We start from the raw sequence: 21,234 nt of genomic DNA on the forward strand, positions 1-21,234 counted from the left end.
TCAGCTGGCAGCAGCTCACAGGTTTAGCACAGCTCCAGTTCCAGTTAAGGTCAAATCCAAGGATGTAACTCTCAAAATTCTAATATTCACAGCAAATCTGTTGATAGAGTATTTTTTTTTTATATGTATATTCTTTTATCTCCAGTGCGTACCAGAATAAATTTTGTTGCAGCTGCTTTTTATTGTGCCTTGATTTAGATACAGTATCAGCTTCCCCGGCTAAATAATGTCCAGCGCTCCTCTCCTTTCCTCTCCTCTCCTCTCTTCTTTCTGACTCTCCTTAGTGGGTTGTTCTCTAATACCCTCTCAGTTGCAGCTTTGAGCTCTAGTGTAGTGGATACAGTTTTTATGGGTTTGACAAGAAAGCAGGCCACCAGGAAGGGAGTGAAAACAATAGGCATGATGATTTAGTGGTAAACCTCCCTGCCTGTTTAAAACAGGATTGTACCAAGCCCCAGATTAATGGATAACCGGGTGATGCTACTCCACTGTTAACCAGACCTAAAGCAATTTGGATACAGTCAATAAAAGCACATCATGAGCTAGACAGTTGTATCATGTAGAAGCTGTATCTTCCTTGTTTTTTTATTTATAAATCATTAAAAGATTTTGCTATGGAATGTTGCAACAGTTACTGAAATGACCAAGAGGCAAAGTTCAGTGCATATTGTAACAATGTAGAAATGCCATCTGTTTATAGACTTTACTGATAAATCTCAGTTTTTGGTGAAAAAATAGAAAAAGAAATATCAAAGTAGTATTTATTGTAGCAGATTTGAATCAAATACAGACCACAAATACAACAATATGTAGGCTATCACAGTTGTTTGAGTGCTTGCATAACAATGTATTTACTCTTAGTAAATACATTGTAGTGGCTGTCGAGCGTAAAAAAATAAGGAAGTATATTTTTATATCAATATCTGCTACACAAAACCTAACATTGTTATTGCTATAGGTGCTAGAACTTCATATCTGGAATCTTCACATAATTTGGCACAACAAAAGCTACTGTATCTAAGGTACCTATTACCTCTACTAGAATTAAAACACTTCTGTAAACAATCGTGAAACACAAACTATTTCAGTAGCAGTTGTGCTTGTGTAGTAGCTATGTTTATCACTTTCAGAGATGGCTGCTTACACTGAGAAATAGTAAACCAAAGGATTTTCAGGAAAATACAATATTCATTACGACGGGTATTTGATTATGTTGATCAATGGCTCTGAAGTGAAGCTTGACATGTGACTAGTGAAGCGCAGAATACCAAGTAAGATGAGGTGAAGTACAAACAACATTCAAGTTGCATTCTGAGGCTTCTAAAAGCAACTGGAAAAATGACTATATGTCACCTGAAAGGGTTCTCCAACCCTTCAAGTGAAGACATCCTAAAAGGATATCTTGTGTTGTAGAATGTACAGTCTCTCAGCTAACTAAACTATGTATCCACAGCATAGCCGTCGTTGGCATAAGGGTTGGGCCTGTTCCGAGAGACTTCAGAGGACCTCCTAAAGATCCCACAGCAGATCAGTCTGTAAAGAGCTACCAGGGGAATGGGAGCTACAGGCAGCGCAGAGAGGAAGACAATGATGGCAAACACCCAGTCTGGGTAAGGCGTCACTTCTGTTTTGGGGAAATCCACCTGATGGAAAAAAAACAATCAGTCAGGGGTGTATTCTACCTACTGACATTGCCAAGTCGCAAATCAGATGGGCTTACAGCAAGGCAGTAATAGCTGACCAGATATTATTATTAGCTAGCTAATAAACTGACATTATCTAAACACAAATGCTCAGATGTATCACTGGTGAAATAATCAGTTTCCAGTGAAAAAAAGATGAGAGAGTTGAGATGGCGAGTTATGTTTAGAAACGCAGCCAGCTGTTCTCAGCCACTGTTGGCCAAGAGCTCAGGACCTCCAATATGGCCGCCAGCGGGTGGGTAACATCACCTGAAAGCCCTCTGTAAGTCATCTATGCTTCCCTGTATCTACACTTAGGCTTACACTTAGTTCAGAACATTACATCCAGTAATTTACCATCTTGCTACTGGTCTCAACAACAATAGGCTAATGGGGCGGGTGACCCTTGTGGATTGAAATGGCTCGCTCAGCAGTCCAGAAAGGGACAGCTAACCCTGCTGGCTTGAAACTATTTCAACCATAGTTGTATGTAGTCTTACATAGTTAGGGTTCCATGCAGGATAGGTGGGGTGCTTCTGTGACTGGACAGCAACATAGGCTAGGAAGACCACTAGCAACATCAGAGGACTAATAAACACCCAGCAGACCTTCCAGAAGATGTTGGGTTTTCTCCCTGTCATGAAGTGGATGTCCTCACTGAAACTATAGAGCAGAAATGATCACAATACAAACTGCATTCAGTCATTTCTTTAGTCAAAAGAGGGCGACAGAGCAGAGAACACAACAGGAAAACCAGCGTTACCGTCTCAGTCCGTAGACATAGACCACCCCAACGACCTCAAAGAAGGCGATGACGAGGAAAGGAACAGAGCCCACATAGGAATTAAAGACTTCCAACCAGTAGTTCCCCGAACCCAGGGTGAAGATCAGAGACACCAGGAAGCATATCAAGCAAACTAATGCTGAAATAGAGAGAGTGAAGGTTTGCAGTACAAATATAGGGAGTCCTTACAGGTTGATAGAGATAGGGCAGATGAAGAACTAAACAAAAGCAGATACTATGTGCATAGTATGTGTTTGATTGATGTGTTTGATCCCAAGATGTTGTTGTTGGGATCAAACACAGGACACATATGGAGATTCTGACAAAAAAGGGAGAACTTTGAACCCACTTTAATGTTTTTTACTTGTGACACTTAAATGTATAGGGCTATGCTACTTCAAGGCCAATGGGTTCTTCTCATAATATCCTGATCAAATGGTAATCTAAAAGAAAGAGTTGGCCTTGCCTTTCAACAGTTTTGACAATATGACACACAAACAGAAAGGTACAATATATAAAATTATATATAATAAAAATACATATTACAGTGTTTACCTTATTTTCAAATTAAGAACCATTGACTTTCGCTTGCACAAGTTGTCCAGCTACTTTAAATTATTTCAAAGACTACAACACTACAAAAATGGACAGTTCATCTGAAAATCTGGCATCCAGCATTCCAATATAGAAGAAACACATTCCCCTTAGATTACCATGGAAGGTTTTCCAAAGTTTAAATCATGCTCAGTATTAGGAAATTATTTAACAGTTTTGTAAGAAAAATTATTTAACAGGTTTTCAATGGAAGTTCCAAAGTTAACTTATATTTTTACTTGAGCGCAAAGGTGCATGAAAACATAATTCCATCCCAGTGTAACAAAACTTGCTGTTAGCTAGATAACTACTAAATGCAAAACTAGTTTCAAGATTCTTGGCAAGCTATGTTCACAAGCTGTCTGTCTTCCTCAACAGTGTTCCAAATATTTTTATGCACTTCACCCACTTGGACAAAATGTACCAACAGACCACTGATAACTGGTACCTGTGAAGAGCTCCTTGGGTATCCACTTGGGTACCATGTTTAATTCATGGAGGGGGTTGAGGACTCCTTCCAAGTTTCCAAACATAGTTGAGAGACCCAAGCTGAAGAGCATGACGAAGAACAGTACGGCCCACACCTGAGAGCCTGGCATCTCTATCACCGCCTCAGTGAAAACAATAAATGCCAGGCCAGTACCTGATGCACTCTGGGGGAGGAGGATGAAAAGCATGATAAGGAAATAATGAGGGAGCCTGAAAATACAGTAAATTCCAGACCAGTTCCTGGCATTCTCTAGGTAGGAGGAGGAAAAAGTTGGAGCACAGAAGAATAAGAGAACATAATGTATTACTTAGGTCAAGAGGACGCCTGTTTGCATATTTTGATTTTATTTTCACTTGCCTAATGTTTGCTGCATATCCAACCCAAACTGCCAACTGGGAAACCTCTAAATGTTGCCAAAGTAAAACACAGTGTACAAAATCAGTTTTGTACACTGTGTCCATCCAATACACTGAGGGGCGAATTCACAAAAGGATTGCGTGGCTTTTGCTGACGCTAAACCTGTGCAAATAAGACAAAAACAAAACCGTGTAATTCACAAAGCACTCGCAAAGGGTGAAATGCCCCGCTAACTGCGCTGCCACGCAAATAGCGTCTCGGTGCTCCTGTGCTATTTGCACGTATTTAAATTAGGTAATATGCATACATTTGGCGCAAAATTGGCCCCTTTCTATGAAAATGAGCCTCACTGCAAAAACAGTCCAATTCACAAAGGTCGGCGCTAATTGCCACACGCAGTTAGAGTGAAATTATTAGCGTCTTCAGAGAGTTGGTGGTAACTGAAGCGCATTTATAAGGGGTGTCACACCCAGACTTTATCACTTGTTGATTTAACTGAGAATTGAATTGAATTGACCTTGCAAATGTCTCTGCAACAATTCCACCTTTGTGTGACCTAAAAAATAAGATTGTCTGTAAATACAGTCTGTAAATAATATTTTGACATTATTATTATTATTACTATAGAACTTTAACACAGATTGCTTCACAAACAAAAGCAAATAAATCAGTACAACCAAACAATCAATACAACTCAATTTCTCACTCTGAAAATATTTTGACTTATCTCACTAGTCAGCACAGTGGGCTTTATTTTGGCCTAAAGATTCAGCACCATGGACAGCCCCGCTCAAACTCATTTATTACCTCCGCCAAGGAGGTTATGTTTTTGGTGCGTTTGTTTGTCTGTTTGTTTGTTTGTCTGTCTGCAGAATTACGGAAAAACTACTGGCCCGATTTTCATGAAACTTGGTGGAAGGGTGTAGCATGGGCCAAGGAAGAACCCATTCAATTTTGGAGCGGATCCGTATATTGGTTGCGCTTGCACATTTGCATATCATAGAAGACTGGATTGGCCTTGGCGGAGGTCTGCGCTCTCCGAGTGCCCTTCTAGTTTATTTTGGGATGCAGTGAGATGCAATGGCAAACAAAGGATGCAGTGACAGGATGCAATTGTGTCATAAAAAATAAATGAATAAAGCTCCGATACATTCTCCTTTGTTCTCCGCTTCAAATCATGCCATCTTCTTTTGCAGTCTGAAGGTGTGCGTTTGGAAACACCAACAGCACTGACAGACTGGGATATTAAATCCCAAATATGGTTTCTTGCAGTCCCGGTTAAATTTCTTGGTGCCTCTGCACCTCATCCGTCAGGACTTGCTGCTCGCGGTCTAAAAAAAATCATTTTTCTCTAAGGCAACATTTATACTTTGCTACATTGATAATTGCAATCAGACGCAAAACAGGGGCTGCACACAGTTGCAACAGGTTATGGGCGTGTTTGCGCTGGCATATCATTAGCGCAATATCTTTTGTGAATCGGTCCTTGAGACGGAGCAAATAGCGGTTGCAAATGATACGCAATTCATGGTGCTATTAGCGGCCGCAATCCATTCTTTGTGAATTCGCCCCTGAGTGTACACAGTGTACACTGATTCATTGTATATTTTCTAACTCGGTTAAAAATACCTGGTCAAGGAAAGTTTGCAGATTGCAATGCCTCAGGTTCAAACTGGAGACCTCATCTGGAAATGTCCCATTCAGGTATTCAAACCAATGATCATAGTTGTCCACTGTTATGTTCTGGTCTGAAAACTCAAAATGGTTGGTCAGAGCCAAGATGTTGCTGCAGATAATAAAGCAATATATATCAGTTTATAATTCATGAGGCAAAACAGCAGCTAGGGATTAGGTTGAGAATATTACATTCACATACATACCTGTCAAGACAGGTAATGTAGTTGGAGTTTGCTTTAAACCCAAGGATGGAAAAGACAGAGATGGAGGCATAGAGGGATGTAGCACTGTTCACCAGCCCGACCACAACTGCATCCTTCTCACAGTCATTACTGATAGACAAAATGTGAAAGACAAAAAAAAGTTTTATACAGTATTATATTTTATATTTTAGGCAGTTTATTGACACTCAATAGTAGAATAAGTTTAAATGCCTATCACCAGTGTTACAAGCAACCAACTGGAAGGCCAAGGGTCAGAGCCATAGTGCTCCGACAATAGATGTAATGAAATACTCCTGTGACCATTGAATTTCCTAAAATAGACTTGATTAGTTGGCTACTGATATAAATGTGAAGGATCTTTTTTTTACTAGAAGTTAATACAATTTCATTGATCATAGTGGGATTGTGAAAACTGTCCCCATTGGACACTAACTTTGGAGGATTGTAGCTGGAGAAAACAATGAGGCCTCCAAAGGCCACAGAGAGAGAGAAGAAGATCTGGGTGGCAGCATCCAGCCACACCTGGGGGTTCTTCAGAGTCTCCCACTGAGGGAGAAATTACATGTCATATAAAGAAAAGGGCCGAGGTCAAACCTCTTGGCCTCAAGGCCCCCTACAGTCCAGAAGAGAAAGTGAAAGAGATAATACTAGTACTAAAACTATTACTAATACTAATGCTGTTGCTATTACCACAAATAATAAGAATCCTAATAATAATAATGCCACCACTACTAGTACTACTTCCACAGTACTACAGCAACAACCATTACTCCTCCTCCTATTACTATCACAACAAGTACGAGACTACTCGTACTATTGCTACAACTTCTACTATGTCTGCTGCTGCTAATACTACAGTTGACAGAACTAATATTACTGCTATAACTACTACTACTATGGCTACAACTACTGCTATTGCTACAACTACTATTACTAATACTAATTCTAATAATACTAACTGCTGATAATTAAATACATTTGGTGGACACGATAGTGTGTGTTCATGTATTTTGAAATGGATGACAGCGCTTACCTCAGGAGTGAAGAGGTAGACTAGTCCATCAGTGGCTCCAGGTAGAGTGAGGGCACGCACCAGGAAAATAGTCAGTACCAGGTAAGGGAACGTAACTGTCACATACACAGCCTGGAGAAATGTTAATTTAAGGATGAGTCCAGTCCTCGTTTTCTGAGGCATGTCACATGCTGCTTTGGTGGACATTTTCTGTCATATTGGTGCTACTTCTCAGCTACTTTTAGAACAGACATCCAAAATAATTTATCAGCTCCAGACAAAGAATATGCAAATTATTCTTATCTTTATTTTAATCTGCTTGGAGTACCCGATGGGTGGGGATTACTACATCAGGAACACTGTCAAACACAGAAACATATACTAAATACATTCAAATACTCTCCCGTGATAGTCTGCTGTTTCTGACACCCGTTGTATTCTTTGTGGTAATCCCATCCCATCTGGCACATAAAAAGTATTTGCTAATACTAGTTGACCCAAGTCAGGTAGATCTGTACATTGATTTAAGATGGGATGGAAGAGATGTGAAACGTTCCTTTTCTACCAACACACAGTATGCCCGACATTTGGTTATCTGCCCATATCTATCCTATCCTATCCTCTATCCTTATGTGACTATTTGGACTAATTTGAGCAATAACAATGCCATCTTGGTCTGAGCCTTTTGTGTGAGATTGGTGAAGTCGGGTGTCCATGTCATTGTCATGATTTGAGCCTGGGTATTAACCACCTCTACACCACCCACCTTTCCAATGGTCTCGATGCCTCTGATGAAGCAGATGTAGACCACACACCAGGCGGTGGCCAGACAGACGACCATCCACCACTGCAGGGAGCCACTGATTGCAATGTCAGGTGTGATGTTCAGGGTCTCACGGTACCAGAAGTAGTTCACTGGAGTGCTCTCCACACACTCCTTGTTATAGGCTGTAATGTAATGGAGAAGGGATGAGACAAATGGTAGCTGTATGGGCATCAATTGGGTATGGGAATGTATCACTTACTATACTTAAGTGAGTCCAAATTTGACCTTGTTGTTTTAATCATGATAATGGAGAACAACAATCAAGTAAAAGTCAACAGAAATATATTTGAAATCATATCTAAAAAATATAATATTGGGGGACCAATGTTGCCTCTAAGCTTAAAATATGGCGACCTACTCTAGATGTGGTAATTTATCATCTAATAATTTATCACACGGACCGAATAATATCTTCTCAGTAATCAGTCATTGCTCCACTTTGTCTGCAGAAATGAAGTCGATAACAGAGGGTCTGGATGTTTAATGTTGACTTTTTCCCCACAGCGCAGCCATGGTCATCACAAGGCAAATTCAGATCAGTCAGTCAGTCAGGGACGCTTTGTGAGATGATGCGCTTCGTCAGATGGCCTCTACAGGGCGTCTTTGGCTAAGAGGTGAATGCCACATTGAGTCCCATACACTGATAATGCCACATTGAACCCCACACATTGAGCCACACTCTGCTGTTAAGTTACAGACATCCACATCTGCTGTCCTGCAAATCTTAACGGTAGGTAACATTATTACCTGTGGTATTGAAGTGACGTTGGTGGAATAAGTAATTTAACCGATTAACGTGTCGTGCTAGCTGTCCCACACACTGAGCCCCACTCTTTGTCGTTAATTTAAAGATATCCACGTCTTCTGCTGCCCTACAAACTTTAACGGTAGGTAACGTTATTGCCTTGTGGTACTTAAGTAACGTTATGGAATTAGGTAATTGAACCATGTCGTATTGCTTCAGTGCATAGAATTGAACACACGCGCCGTGGGTCTGTACAGGATCTGTGCTTGTTTTTCTTGACCACGAATTTTTAAAAATACACAATTGTTTTTGAAGGGATTTCATAAGCCCATGGGTCAGATAATTTTTTTCAATCCACAGAGTGCCATTGTAATTCTTCAATTCACATAAAAACATGAAAGTCATCAAAATTGGAGAAAAAGTGATAAATTGAGCACAACTCTGCTTTTTTGAATGTATAATACATTTTGAATATACTGTAGATCAGGAGGTTCCTCTGAAGTTCTGGTGAGGTTCCTGTTTCTACCTACCGGTGTGGTTATCATTAAGTGGGCATTGACTCCAGGGCAGGGGGTCCTGGAAGGAGTTGAAGAGGTACCAGAGGACCCAGGCCACAATGGTGTTGTAGAACAAACACACCAAGAAGGAAACCACCATGGTGGCTATGCCTAAACAAAAAAAGTAACTAGTAAACTGCCATATGTAAACTGGCATATGTGCTCAGGGACAACCATGTATAGCATGACTGCTACTTGCAGTACATCAAACCAACAGTGTATTTATGATCTGATATTGAAAGTATTAAGGTAAAACTAACATCCGAGAATCATTTGTTAAATAATTTGCATTTCTTTTTTTACAAAAACAAACAAAACAGTATATCTGATGAAGCATCACATGAAATTAAATGAGAAATGACAAGGGATGATTAACAATAAATAATACTGACAATCATATACAGTAGGCCTATATTGCATACCTGCACATAATATTGCTCAATATATTTTCCATCAACATATTCACTCTACATTCCCACATACTCTATCGCACTATCTCTCAATACACTGATCCTTTAACCTCCATTTAAAGTTGGTACGTGTAGCATTTTAACATCAATAAATACATTACCAAAAAATTACGTTATGATAAATTATAATTAGTATAATTACCGTAAACAAACAAGGCCGTCGTTGAGATGATTGCCAGCTCTACACTGAATTTTATACATTGTGTGCCAACAGGTTTGATTTTGTGGGAAATCTCGATTGCTTTAAGGCACCAAGGGATATTTCTGTACAGCACTAAACAGGAAGAGGGCGCTGTTCTTCCAGTGCAAACGGAGCAAGTAGCAACATCCTCTTTACGACAGGAAGCAATGGGATTTATGGGAAATATTCTCTTAATTTTGAGAAACACTACCATTAGCAATACCACTACCGAAAGACTACCATTTGTCTCATTTGGATACAGTAATTATACCAAGGTATCAGAATTAATTTGTCAAGATATATTGAAGTTTAAAAATGCTACACAGTGCACGTTTAAACATACTCACATCCACAGGTTCATCCTCATGCACTCATGCAAATACAATCATACAATCATTGTGTCGTCATTGTCATTTATATCTACCTACCGACTCCACCCAGAAATGGTGAGATGGCCTTCCAGACTCCGACGCTGCCCATGCGGAGCCTCTGTCCTATAGCCAGCTCCAGGTAGAGCAAGGGAAGACCCTCAAATACCAGCGCTATCAGGTAGGGGATGAGGAACGCACCTGAAGAAGAACAGCGGTGGTGGTGAGGGAGTTCTATCAGGTTTTTATACAGCTTTTAATGACATTTAATATGTATATTGAGAGGTAAGTGTCACCATTTTGTAATGACAGTGCATAAGTCTCCTTTAAACACCATCATAAACATTGATAATTGATATGTCTTTTAACTGCAGAGATTCCATTGTCATAGTATGGATTAATTATCACAGGTAGGTTTCAGAGTCTCTGGTTTTTTGCTATCCATGTCGATGTGACAGGTTTAGTATTAGGATCCAAGAAACCCAAGGAGTAAAGTAGAGAAAATTCATTGGCACTAGGACCCAGGGGGAAAGGGGAGAGGATAAATTAGGAGGGACGACTATCACTGGGGCTGTCTTCCCCTGATGTCTTCCCTTCAGTGAGCCCCCTAGTGACGAAATGTCTGATGTACAACAAGTAAACCCTTTGGTTCTCAGCAAGGGAAGAAAGGCCAGGGATCAAAACTGAACAGCCCTTACTACTTTTTATAGAAGTCCTATACATTTACTCTATCTAGCAAAAGGCTTTTCCAGCAAGAAGTCTGTGCATTTGCCCGTCCGTCACGCACAATATCTCAGACGCTGCTGATCGGATTTTGATGAAACTTTGGAGAATGATGATTGACATTGTTCCGTTCCGTCATTACACTGATTGCTGTAAGGAGGGCGCTAAAGCATTTGTTTAATTGTCCATGTTGGAGAGAGAGAGTTGCTCTCTAACCAAGATTGGCCCCACTACAACTCTGCATCATTGATCATTCATGGGGGTGACATGTTTACTGTTTACTTGTTTGACTTGGTAGGTGTAAATTTAAGCTCTGCCTGAAATATGACACTGGGGCCCTTTTAGGGAAATCACTCAGTGTCAGTGGTTTGGGGAAAAGTTGGGTTCCAAATTACTAGGCAGTGGAGTGGTGCTGCTTAGGCATTAATTGCTCATACTGTTGGCCCTTCTCATATACAGTAGCTTACATATATTTGCCTAATTCATGCATTCATGTAAATTCTACTGTACAGTAGATTCCAGTCACCTGCAGGTTTCTCCTAAAGACTGGTGATTTTTTACTGTACTGACAACTAATGTCTGTATCTTAGACAACAATCGCCTAACATCTGTAAAGCCAACCGCTGGTTTTCCCACCTTAAATTGTACTGAGTTTTTGACGAGCCTACCTTTGCATTATGCTTAAAGTTCATGTGTTTTGCTTTCTTTTCTTGATTATTTTTCTTTGGGACATTGTGCTGACTACTAGGCCAATACAGGGGGCTAGGCAGTTAGGTCTGCTATAAGGAGCTGTAAGTGTATGGGTTTACGGTGCTTGTTACTAGGCCCTAGTGATCAGGCCCTGCTTGGTTTTTAATATCCATGTTAGGATGTTTAGTTTCCCTGGCTCCTTCCCTTCATGCCCTAATGCTGTGACTGAGAGTTGATACAACAGTGTGCCCATTTCATACTCTGATCCTTTTTGCGCAATACATTTATTGTCAACAAAAACTATTTTTCGTACAGAACACTGGTCCCATTCTGGGTTATCTTGTTGGAACGTGTACAGCAATAGGGCACCCTGACCTCCACTATTCAGTATTGGTGATCCTTGATGGTTAAACCTGTAGTAGTAACCTTGGTATTGAGTCTACACTCGGCCGTGGCTGTGGTTTTATTGAGCAAGCTGAATGTGAAAATCCACACCCAGGTCCAGAGATCGAATATGAATAATCATACTGAAAGTGAACTTATTCTTCACAAGAAATGTGCAGTCATAATGATAACTATTTAGTTAGTTGCTACTGTCTGAGGAGTGTGCACAGAATACATAATTTAATCATTAAATGTTATAGTTCAGAAATTCTGAATCAAGTCGTACAAAAGTTCTCAAAGAAAGTTATTCAAAAGTGTTACTAAATGATGCTAATACTATTTGAACCATAGACAGCATCTCACCTCCTCCATGGATCTGGCAGAAGTAGGGAAAACGCCACACATTGCCCACTCCCACAGCAAATCCAATGCAGGACAACAGGTACTGGGCCTTGTTGGCCCACTTGGGCCTCTCTTCTCTCCTTGAGCCCCCTAAATCTGCCATCCTCAGCTTCAGTTGGATCGATGTTGGTGTTTTCTAGCTTCTAGAGACGTACTACAGAGATTTTCCTTTGTGATTGAATGGCTCTAACGCAGTGGAAATATACCAAGGAAAGCGTACCAGGAATTAGTTTAATGGATAACCTAGTGCTGGCCTACTGTTGCAATGCAGCCTAGAGGTTTAGGAGCCACCAAGAAAAACTCAGTTCTCAATCAAGCAAACCTTAATGGCAGACAAGAGTATATATTATTCATATGTATATATTTTTCATGCAGGTATTGTCTTTTGATTGGAACATATTTTTAGATGGAAGATTTCATCGGTCACTTACATGATACAAAGGCAAAGTGAAAATACATTTTCAAAAGAGTCAAAAATGATTTCATATATTTTAATGGCAAGATTCATGAACAAACTATAAACAAATAAAATCATATGGTGTCTTGTAGAACAAGAATGATCTAATGCAACAAGTAACTTTAATGGCAGGCAAATCAGTGCAATGAGTAACAATATATAGCTAGAGTGGTCATATGATATTGTGTCAAACATGAGCATAATTGCAGAGCATCAGTATACATTAGTTTCAGTAAAAGTTCAGAGTAGTATTAAAAAGTCAGTATTAAAAGGTCAATATATAATGGTCTTTTGTGAAATCAACATGGCAACTTCAATTGCATTTTTTTTATTTGCTGAATTTTATAACTTTTTAACTTTTTTGTCAGACTGGGGATTCCTGCCAAAACAAAGATGACCATGTTGACCCATGCAGGGTACGGTACTGATGCCACAGACAGGATTTCCTCCTGCAAACCATTAAGCGGTATAATTAGTGCATTTAGCATGTGAGGGCTATCCACAGTGAGGTAAAGTATTGTTAACCCCTGACAAGCTGTTATGATATGCTATATTGTAACAACATTTAACTCAGAAATGTTTGACTCATCATGATTTTTTAAGACATTTTGCCTTTATTTGACAGTTCAAAGTAGAGTTAGACAGCAAAGATTGGGAGAGAGAGCGGAATGACATGCGACAAAGGCTCTGGGCCGGCCCAAACCCAGCCCACTGAGCCACCAGGACGCCCTGACAAACTATGAATTTGTATATTTTGCAATGAAGTGATGAGAGTGCTAAGAAGAAAAAAGACAGGAAAGATGAAAGACTGGGGCTGAGATGAAAGCTGATACACCCAAATGAAACATTATTTTCATGAAGCAGTGTGCTTACCAAAGTGAAATGTTTTAATATGAACTCAGAATCATTCAGCAGACAGAGACTGTAATTATTCTGGGCTTCCTACCGACCCACTCTGTCCTATAGCCAGCTCCAGGTAGAGCAGGGGAAGACCCTCAAATACCAGCACTGTCAGGTAGGGGATGAGGAACGCACCTGAAGAGAGGAGGGGGTAGATGGTTACAGGCATCAGGCATCAGCCAGGATTAATGGGCTTAATTCAGACTTAATTGCCTCAGGCCAGTGAACAGAGAAAGAGATTAAAATAGAACAAAACCTTTATGATTATGAGTGGTCATCTGGGCCCTTGACCTTCCATCTTTATGAAACAAGCGAAAACTGCTGCCTATCATCTTGATCAAGCCATTAGGTGACACTGTTTCCCTCCAGAAATTAAATACATCATAGGAAGAGGGTGATTATTCAGAATGTTTGTTTGTAGTGTTTAGAATTTGCTAGGTCCTCAAAAAGATGATAGTAAATGTAACTAAATCTGTATTAAAACCACCATTGCCATTCATTGCGGGTGTGTGCGATCCTAAATCACTGCCTGTGAGAGTCAATATGTAAAGTTAATAGACCCTATGCACATTCCTGAGATTGGGTGTTTACTCAGCTCAGCCTGACCCCAAACCTTTAGGATTCTGTTAGCTGAGGGCTCAAGATATCTCACCGGGAGCTATGAGGAAGTAAATATTGGAAATGGGTCTGTTCAGGGGAAATCTCTGATATATCTGAGTATTATGTTCACCAAATCCAAACATGGACCCAAAGATATAGCATTGCTGCTATTACTACTACCTCTACATTTACATTTCTAAACTGCCTGTGATATCAGATAAGTATAATAGTTTTTATAGCAAGCCATTATGTCATTGATGAATATGTGAGGCAAAGCCAGCATCTCACCTCCTCCATAGATTTGGCATAGGTAGGGAAAGCGCCACACGTTCCCCAGTCCTACTGCAAAGCCGATGCAGGTTAGCAGGTACTGAACCTTGTTGTCCCACTTGGGTCTCTCCTCCACTTCAGTGGAGTCTCCTGTTTTCACCATCCTCAGCTGGCAGCAGCTCACAGGTTTAGCACAGCTCCAGTTCCAGTTAAGGTCAAATGAATGTGGGGTTTTTTGTGATTTCTTTTTTTTATATGTCATCCAGTTTTTCCCTTTTTATCTCCAGTGTGTGCTAGAAATTTTGTTGCAGCTGCTTTTTATTGTGCCTTGATTCAGATTCAGTATCAGCTTCCTCATCTTCAACAAAAGTTAATTGGCTTAGGCTAAATAATGTCCAGTGATCCTCTCCTTTCCTCTCCTGAGTTTTCTGACTCTCCTTAGTGGGTTGTTCTCTAATACCCTCTCAGTTGCAGCTTTGAGCTCTAGTGTAGTGGTTACAGTTTTTATGGGTTTGACAAGAAAGCAGGCCACCAGGAAGTTATTGACAGTTGGCATGATGATTGAAAGCCAGTTGGTTGGCTGAAAGCTAGCACACCATTGTTATTGTATTTACTTTTTGACAATTTTTTGTTGTCATGCATTTATTTATTTATTTATCATTCTCCCCAAAACTTTGGACTTGCAAATAGTGCAGCTACTTGTAGAGATGTGTAGAATCAGTTATGACAGCAATATTCCAGATGGTGGTGCTGTAACCACCGGTCCAAAGGAAAAGAATTCAGAAGTTTCAGAACTCGTATCAAATATCCAGCTATTCTTGTTCTACAGATTTGCCTGTTGGACCTAGCCTGGTTCCAGACTCCTGAATCGCGTCCCGCCCATTTTTCAGATTTTGTTGAGCAATTCAGAGAGTCTGCTGTTGCTCTAGTCAACGGCGTGTTCTAGTTCTACTTGGAGAAACAATCGAGCCAATCAGCGCCTTTGCGGGCGGGACTAAAGTTTGAACCGTTCGTGCAACGGTTTTTCATTGGCGTTTCGGCAGAATAATATTTGTTGAAATCAACCCCTTAACCAACATATTGTCTTGGCAAAGATATTTTTGTTAAAAACGACCGACATCTTGGTGAAGTTAATAAATACACCGAGCACAAGCAGCCAAAACCACTATTGAAACCAATATGAGTGCACAGCTTCAGAAGACTGAGATACACAAACTAATGTAACAGTTTTTTGATAGTAACAGTTATTTCTGCATGGGCCTAAATACAACTGAAGGAATACTCGCACAGTACTATGAGTACACACACAGTCTTACAAATATTGTATTCAAATACAATGGACGTCAGTGACAAAACTGAATACTTTTTCCACTGTCTCTCTTTCAGAAATGCAAAGTCCAAAACACATTTGCACAGACATACTCACACATCCTATGAAAATAGCCAAAATTCAATGTGTTCATATGATGCACTACACACACTAGCCCATATATCTAGTGGTTTAAAGTGTTTTGTATTATTACAATTTTGAGGAATACATGGAATATCAAATGATAAAATATTTTTCTTGAGAAAATACAGCAAAACAACTACTGACCAAAGGTAATTTTGACTCTGTGTATTCTAGGTTAACCATATCATTTGCCTTTTACGTTTGTGATAATCTTTATGACAGAATGGTTATAGCACTGACTGCCCCACTGTCCTAACCCCAACAAGCCTGTTTCCCCAACATATCTTTAAATAACACGGCCTATTTCCCCATCCTTGCAATAATTAACAACAGGCCCGGGAAACGTTTCAATCACGGTCATGCTACTGTCAGGTTAAACAATTCCTGTAACAACTCACAGTCAGTCAAGCCCATTACTCCTTTTGTTTTTGCACTTCTTAATTCAGTTCTAATAAGTCTTTCATTCTTAACGATCTAATTGCATCCCATCTACCGACCTCTGAAATCTAATAACAGTTCTTTAAATGATTTCACTGAGCGTTTATCATCTGTTGTGCTCAAATTTGAACAGCTCCCTTGCCACAGATTTTTAAAATATTTCAAAATCATTTAATTTTATGCAGCATGTTTCTGTCTCCACACATAACCGTGGCCCGTTGACACCCTCTTGATCTTGTTTTTACTCTTGGCTTGACCCTGAACTCCTGGTAGATGGACTGCAATATTCCGATATTAACCCGACAAAGACAATACTCTGAAAAAGACACTGCCATGTAAACAGCATTTTCTGATTACCTTAACCCGAATAAGGTCATAGTCGGAGTAAGCAATAGTCGAATTAAGACGTGGAGTATTCTGATTTTAGTCACATTATTGAAGTGCATTGTAGACATGTGTACACCTTAATCGCACTATGACGTCCTATCGGAGGCATGAAAGATATCTGGCCGACAAGCAGTACAGAGGAGGCCTGTTGTAAAAGCTGTATCTGCCTGAGTCTATTTGTATAGCCGTAAAAATAACGGCTCGAAGCACAGTGTTTTGCAAAATTAGCAAGAAAATACTCATAAGGGTGATACCACGGTAGCAACATGACAGAAAGGGTTTCAGGTTAAATTCCGGAGGGAAACTCGGACGTAGGACGTAATGTGGGTGTGCATCTTCAGTCATTAATCGGACTATGCTCTGTAGCATGTAAACGGGAATATGAATGGAATATTCTATAAGCAACTCATGTAAACACCTTAATCGAAATATTGTCTTATTTAGAATAAGGTCAATAGTTGGATTATTGCAGTCCATGTAAACGTAGTCATTGATCACCATTATTTTTGACACTATTTTTCAGTCAACTGTTGTACATCAGATTCGTACAATATACTCTTGCATCTTTAATGACCTGCAGCTAAGTTTTGTACTTTTTTCTCTAATATGGCCAAGTTCCCTCCCCATTTCTCTAATATTAATGACTCTGTTAAAGCTGCAATAAGCAATTTTTCTGACCACTAGAGGGCGACAGGTATTGCAACACACAGTGAAGCCACTGCACTACAGAGGCCTACAAAGGACAAATGGATGGATAAATGCTAATAGCTGAGAAGTCTCGCTGGTTACCTGTCTCACTTTGCCAGAACTTTCTCCCGCTGAAGGTTACGTGTCCCACAATAACAAGTGAAGAGGTAGGTAGCAACTTTACTAGTTTACCAAGTTTACTCACTCGCTTCGTCCATTACGCCATTATGAGAATTTTTTTCAGGAATGGGAGGGGGAGAGTGCCGCTTTTAAATAGCTAGGGAGGAGACAAGCTAGTTTTAAAAAAATTAAAAGCTACTGAATGGAGCGGGAGGAGCTTCATTCCGGAGCGGAATTTGACAACAAGCTTTAGAAAAGAGGTGAAAACAGCAACACAGCTGGCCCGCGTGTGTGGATATTGGTTTATCATTATGTCTCAATGAAATCTCCACATAGCACACATTAGTTTCAGGATTGGTTATAAGGTCTGATATCGCATATTGCAGATCTAATTGGTTTAATGATCTGTGTTCATCAGCTCTTGATGCTACTGCTCCGTATAAAACTAGGTCAACTCTAGCTGTTAATCCATCCCCATGGATCAATGACAGCATCTGGTGCCAAAGAAGGGAATATAGAAAGGCCGAGCATAGATGGAAGAAATCAAAACTCAATGTTCACTACCTTCATATGAAGGATTTATTAAGTAAGCTTAATCAAAACATCAAACCCCCTCCCATTCCTGAAAATGTTCTTGTAATAGAGCGGAATCGATGAAGCGAGTGAGTACACTTAGTAAACTAGTAAACTTGCTACCTACCTCTTCACTTTGCAATGTTTGTAGTTCAGAGGCTTTGCTGTGTGTTATTTACAAATGTGTTGGGGTTTCTGTCACCCTCTAGAGGTCAGAAAATTTCACTTATTGCAGCTTTAAGGAAACTGTACATTTTCAGGTTTGGAAAGAAACAGCAAAATAAATGGTTGCTAAAAACCTAAAGAATCTACTGTGAAAAGCAGGTTTTCTCCAATAATTCTTACAAAATTTCCAATTCATTGTCTTCTCTTTCATTTCTTGTTAATTTGTGTTTTCAGTTTATTAGTGTCTATTTGTTTACATATCTGTGTATGTGTGAGTGAGTGCATGTAATTTTATGTATATGTATGTTTGTATTTACTGATGCAAAAATTCCTGCGCCTTCAGCTAGCTCACAGACTTTCATGTGAAACTATGTTGTCTAGTTTAAAATGGGATTGTATCAAACCCCAGATTAATGGATAACCTGATGACGCTGCTCCAAGGTTAGCCACACCTAAAGCGATCCATTTGGATGGAGTCAATAAAAAAGACATCATGACTTGGAGATGTATAATGCACAAGCTGTATTTTTTTTTATAAATCATTAAAGGACCTTTCTTGCTTCAGTCATGCTTTCATCAACCATGCTATACTGTATTGTAAAAATATAGCAACGTCATCAGTTTATAGACTACATTGACAAATCCATCTGCTCAAAAATATCAAAATAGTAGTTATTGTGGCAGACTTGAATCGAATAGGCTATGATAGACCACAAATACAACGATATGTACTACACTTGTTTGAGTGCATGTATAATTGATTTAGTCTTATTGTAGTGGCTGTCTAGCATAAAGGAGAATGAAAATAAGTATATTTGTGATATCAATATCTGCTACAGAGTACTAATAGAATTAAAACACTTCTGTAAACAATTGTGAAACACAAACCATTTCAGTAGCAGTTGTGCGTGTGTAGTAGCTATGTTGATCACTGATGGCTGCTTACACTGAGAAATGGTAAACAAAAGGATTTTGAGGAAAATAGTGTAATGAACCTTGGTTTAGGTATGAATATTAACTGGACAGGCTGAAAAGCTTCTGCCACCACCTTTTTTCCCCGGTCTGGTCCGGTGTCAGAGATCTGAGAACAACACACACTTAAACGACATAAGAAGAATATAGGCTCTTTATTTCACAAAGATCAGTTCATCAGACAACAGCATGTTCTTCGTGGACCGAGTAGAGGACTGGCCAAGCTATGACATAGACAAGTCAGACAAGTCTGTCTCCCAGCTAACCAGCCACCCTCAGTATCACAGCAAACCAAACCACCCCACGCAGGCAAGCACACTGGGCAATCGACATGCGGATACACACACCCGTGACGTTGCAAAGAGCATTTAAGCAAACACACTGAGCTTAATGCAGTAAAAGACACACAGGATTTCACCCTAGATCGGCACACTTGATTTCACACTACTATGGGGTGCGTTGATCAAACTGGGCTAGACAGGCATGTATCCCCCCATACCTATCAGCTAACTTTCCCCCAGCTTCCCCCGGTTCCCACAGATTACTGCTGTTGTATTTAAGGTCTATTAAAATCCTACAAATAACCACAGAAATGGACGAGGACAATAATAAACAGGACTGAACACAAAACACTAACACCTAACATTTTCTTATTTAAAATTACCACTTAACTGTCCGGTTGGTCAAGACACTCCCCGGGGTCTAGGCTTGTGGTGCTGGTCCGACACGGCCCGTATGCAGCGAGAGCCCGTGGGGGAATCGTCGGTCCAGCACTGGAACAACTGAGCGTCTGACAGCGTCTCAGACGCCCACACACAGAGCTGGGAAGCGGTAGGGCACTCCTACAGTTCCCCAGTCCCTAACTATCATCAGCCCTACCACAGGAACATCTCCCCCTGTACTGTCTGTCTTCACCGCCGGCAGCCCTAAACGGCTACGAACGGCCCCCACCCCTCTACCGTGAGTGCAATAACAGTGGCTTCGTCGGGCAGATTACCCCTCGACATGCATCAAGCTCCGCTCCCCAGGACAACTGCCGCTCGCTCGGCTCTGATTTACCAGTTCATCATCTCAGCAATCAAGTCCAGCTGAGAATGATCAGCTCACAGAGTCTCTGTCAGCGGCAACAGTCCAGATCATTAGTTATGTTACCATAATTCCAGATTCTATGAGTATAGGCGTAGCTGTCGCTATTGGGTTTATCCCTCTCGCGCATGTGCAGTCTGAAGATTTTCTTTCCTGCCACTTACGATACAGTGGTTACACTCAGGTCCTCATCCACAGGATACACACCGTCTGGACCTGAGCTCTGCTCCCAAAAGCCAGTAATTTCTTCGGCCAATGTCGGTGGAGCAGGGGGCCTAAGTCTTAGAGGGCTACGCCTATACTCATAGAATCTGGAGTTATGGTAACATAACTAACATTCTATTTCGTATAGGCTTCGCCCTCTAAGAGCTGTCGCTATTGGGTTAAAGGCGAAGCTGATGTAGTCAATGCCCACTGAGACACCAAGGACCTCAAGCAGATAACATACACCAGTTCACAACCCTATAATGCGAAGCGTAATAAGGCAGGAAAACACCGGCTGTGCCATGGTTGACTTCATGTCAACCTTGTGTGGAAAAAAGGCGAGTGAAAGAACACTCGCTCCACACAACACTGCCATTACAGAATGTGAGACGTTGATTACGTACCGTAATGATCCCTCATGCAGCCCACTAATCCGTGATGATTGGATTAGGGGCGCACCGTTTGGCATGTGCGTAAAAACGCCAGATCTGACAATGCGTCATCTGCGGTCTAGCACGTTTAAGACTGAGTGAGTCAGGGAGGACTCAGACACATCGCGCAGATAGAAACAGATGAAAGGGCACAGAGAAGCCCAAGATGCCGCTGCCCAGATGTCTGCCACTGCCATCCCTCTGAGGAGGGCCGTAGATGATGACAAGGCTCTCGTGGAGTGCACCTGGACGCCCTGCGGCGGCTCGGCTCCCGCCGCACTGTAGGCTTGTGTGATGGCATCACACAGCCAGTGTGACAGACGCT

At 40.7% G+C, this 21,234-nt stretch overlaps 1 protein-coding gene across 1 annotated transcript; it reads right to left on the minus strand.

Moving 5' to 3' along the window:
• Window positions 1-1,439: 1,439 nt before the first annotated feature.
• LOC139908231 (sodium-dependent neutral amino acid transporter B(0)AT3-like) lies at window positions 1,440-12,269 on the minus strand. Its single transcript, XM_071894846.2, has 12 exons — window positions 12,128-12,269; window positions 10,028-10,168; window positions 8,922-9,059; window positions 7,587-7,768; window positions 6,842-6,952; window positions 6,242-6,354; window positions 5,788-5,916; window positions 5,537-5,693; window positions 3,509-3,713; window positions 2,446-2,605; window positions 2,183-2,345; window positions 1,440-1,643 (listed from the first exon to the last, which is right to left on the minus strand). Exons 1-12 carry the CDS (start codon window positions 12,267-12,269, stop codon window positions 1,440-1,442), a joined length of 1,845 nt encoding a protein of 614 aa, XP_071750947.2.
• Between the last annotated feature and the right edge of the window lie 8,965 nt (window positions 12,270-21,234).

Source organism: Centroberyx gerrardi, chromosome 19 (assembly GCF_048128805.1).
Source record: "Centroberyx gerrardi isolate f3 chromosome 19, fCenGer3.hap1.cur.20231027, whole genome shotgun sequence".
Classification (NCBI taxonomy): domain Eukaryota; kingdom Metazoa; phylum Chordata; class Actinopteri; order Beryciformes; family Berycidae; genus Centroberyx; species Centroberyx gerrardi.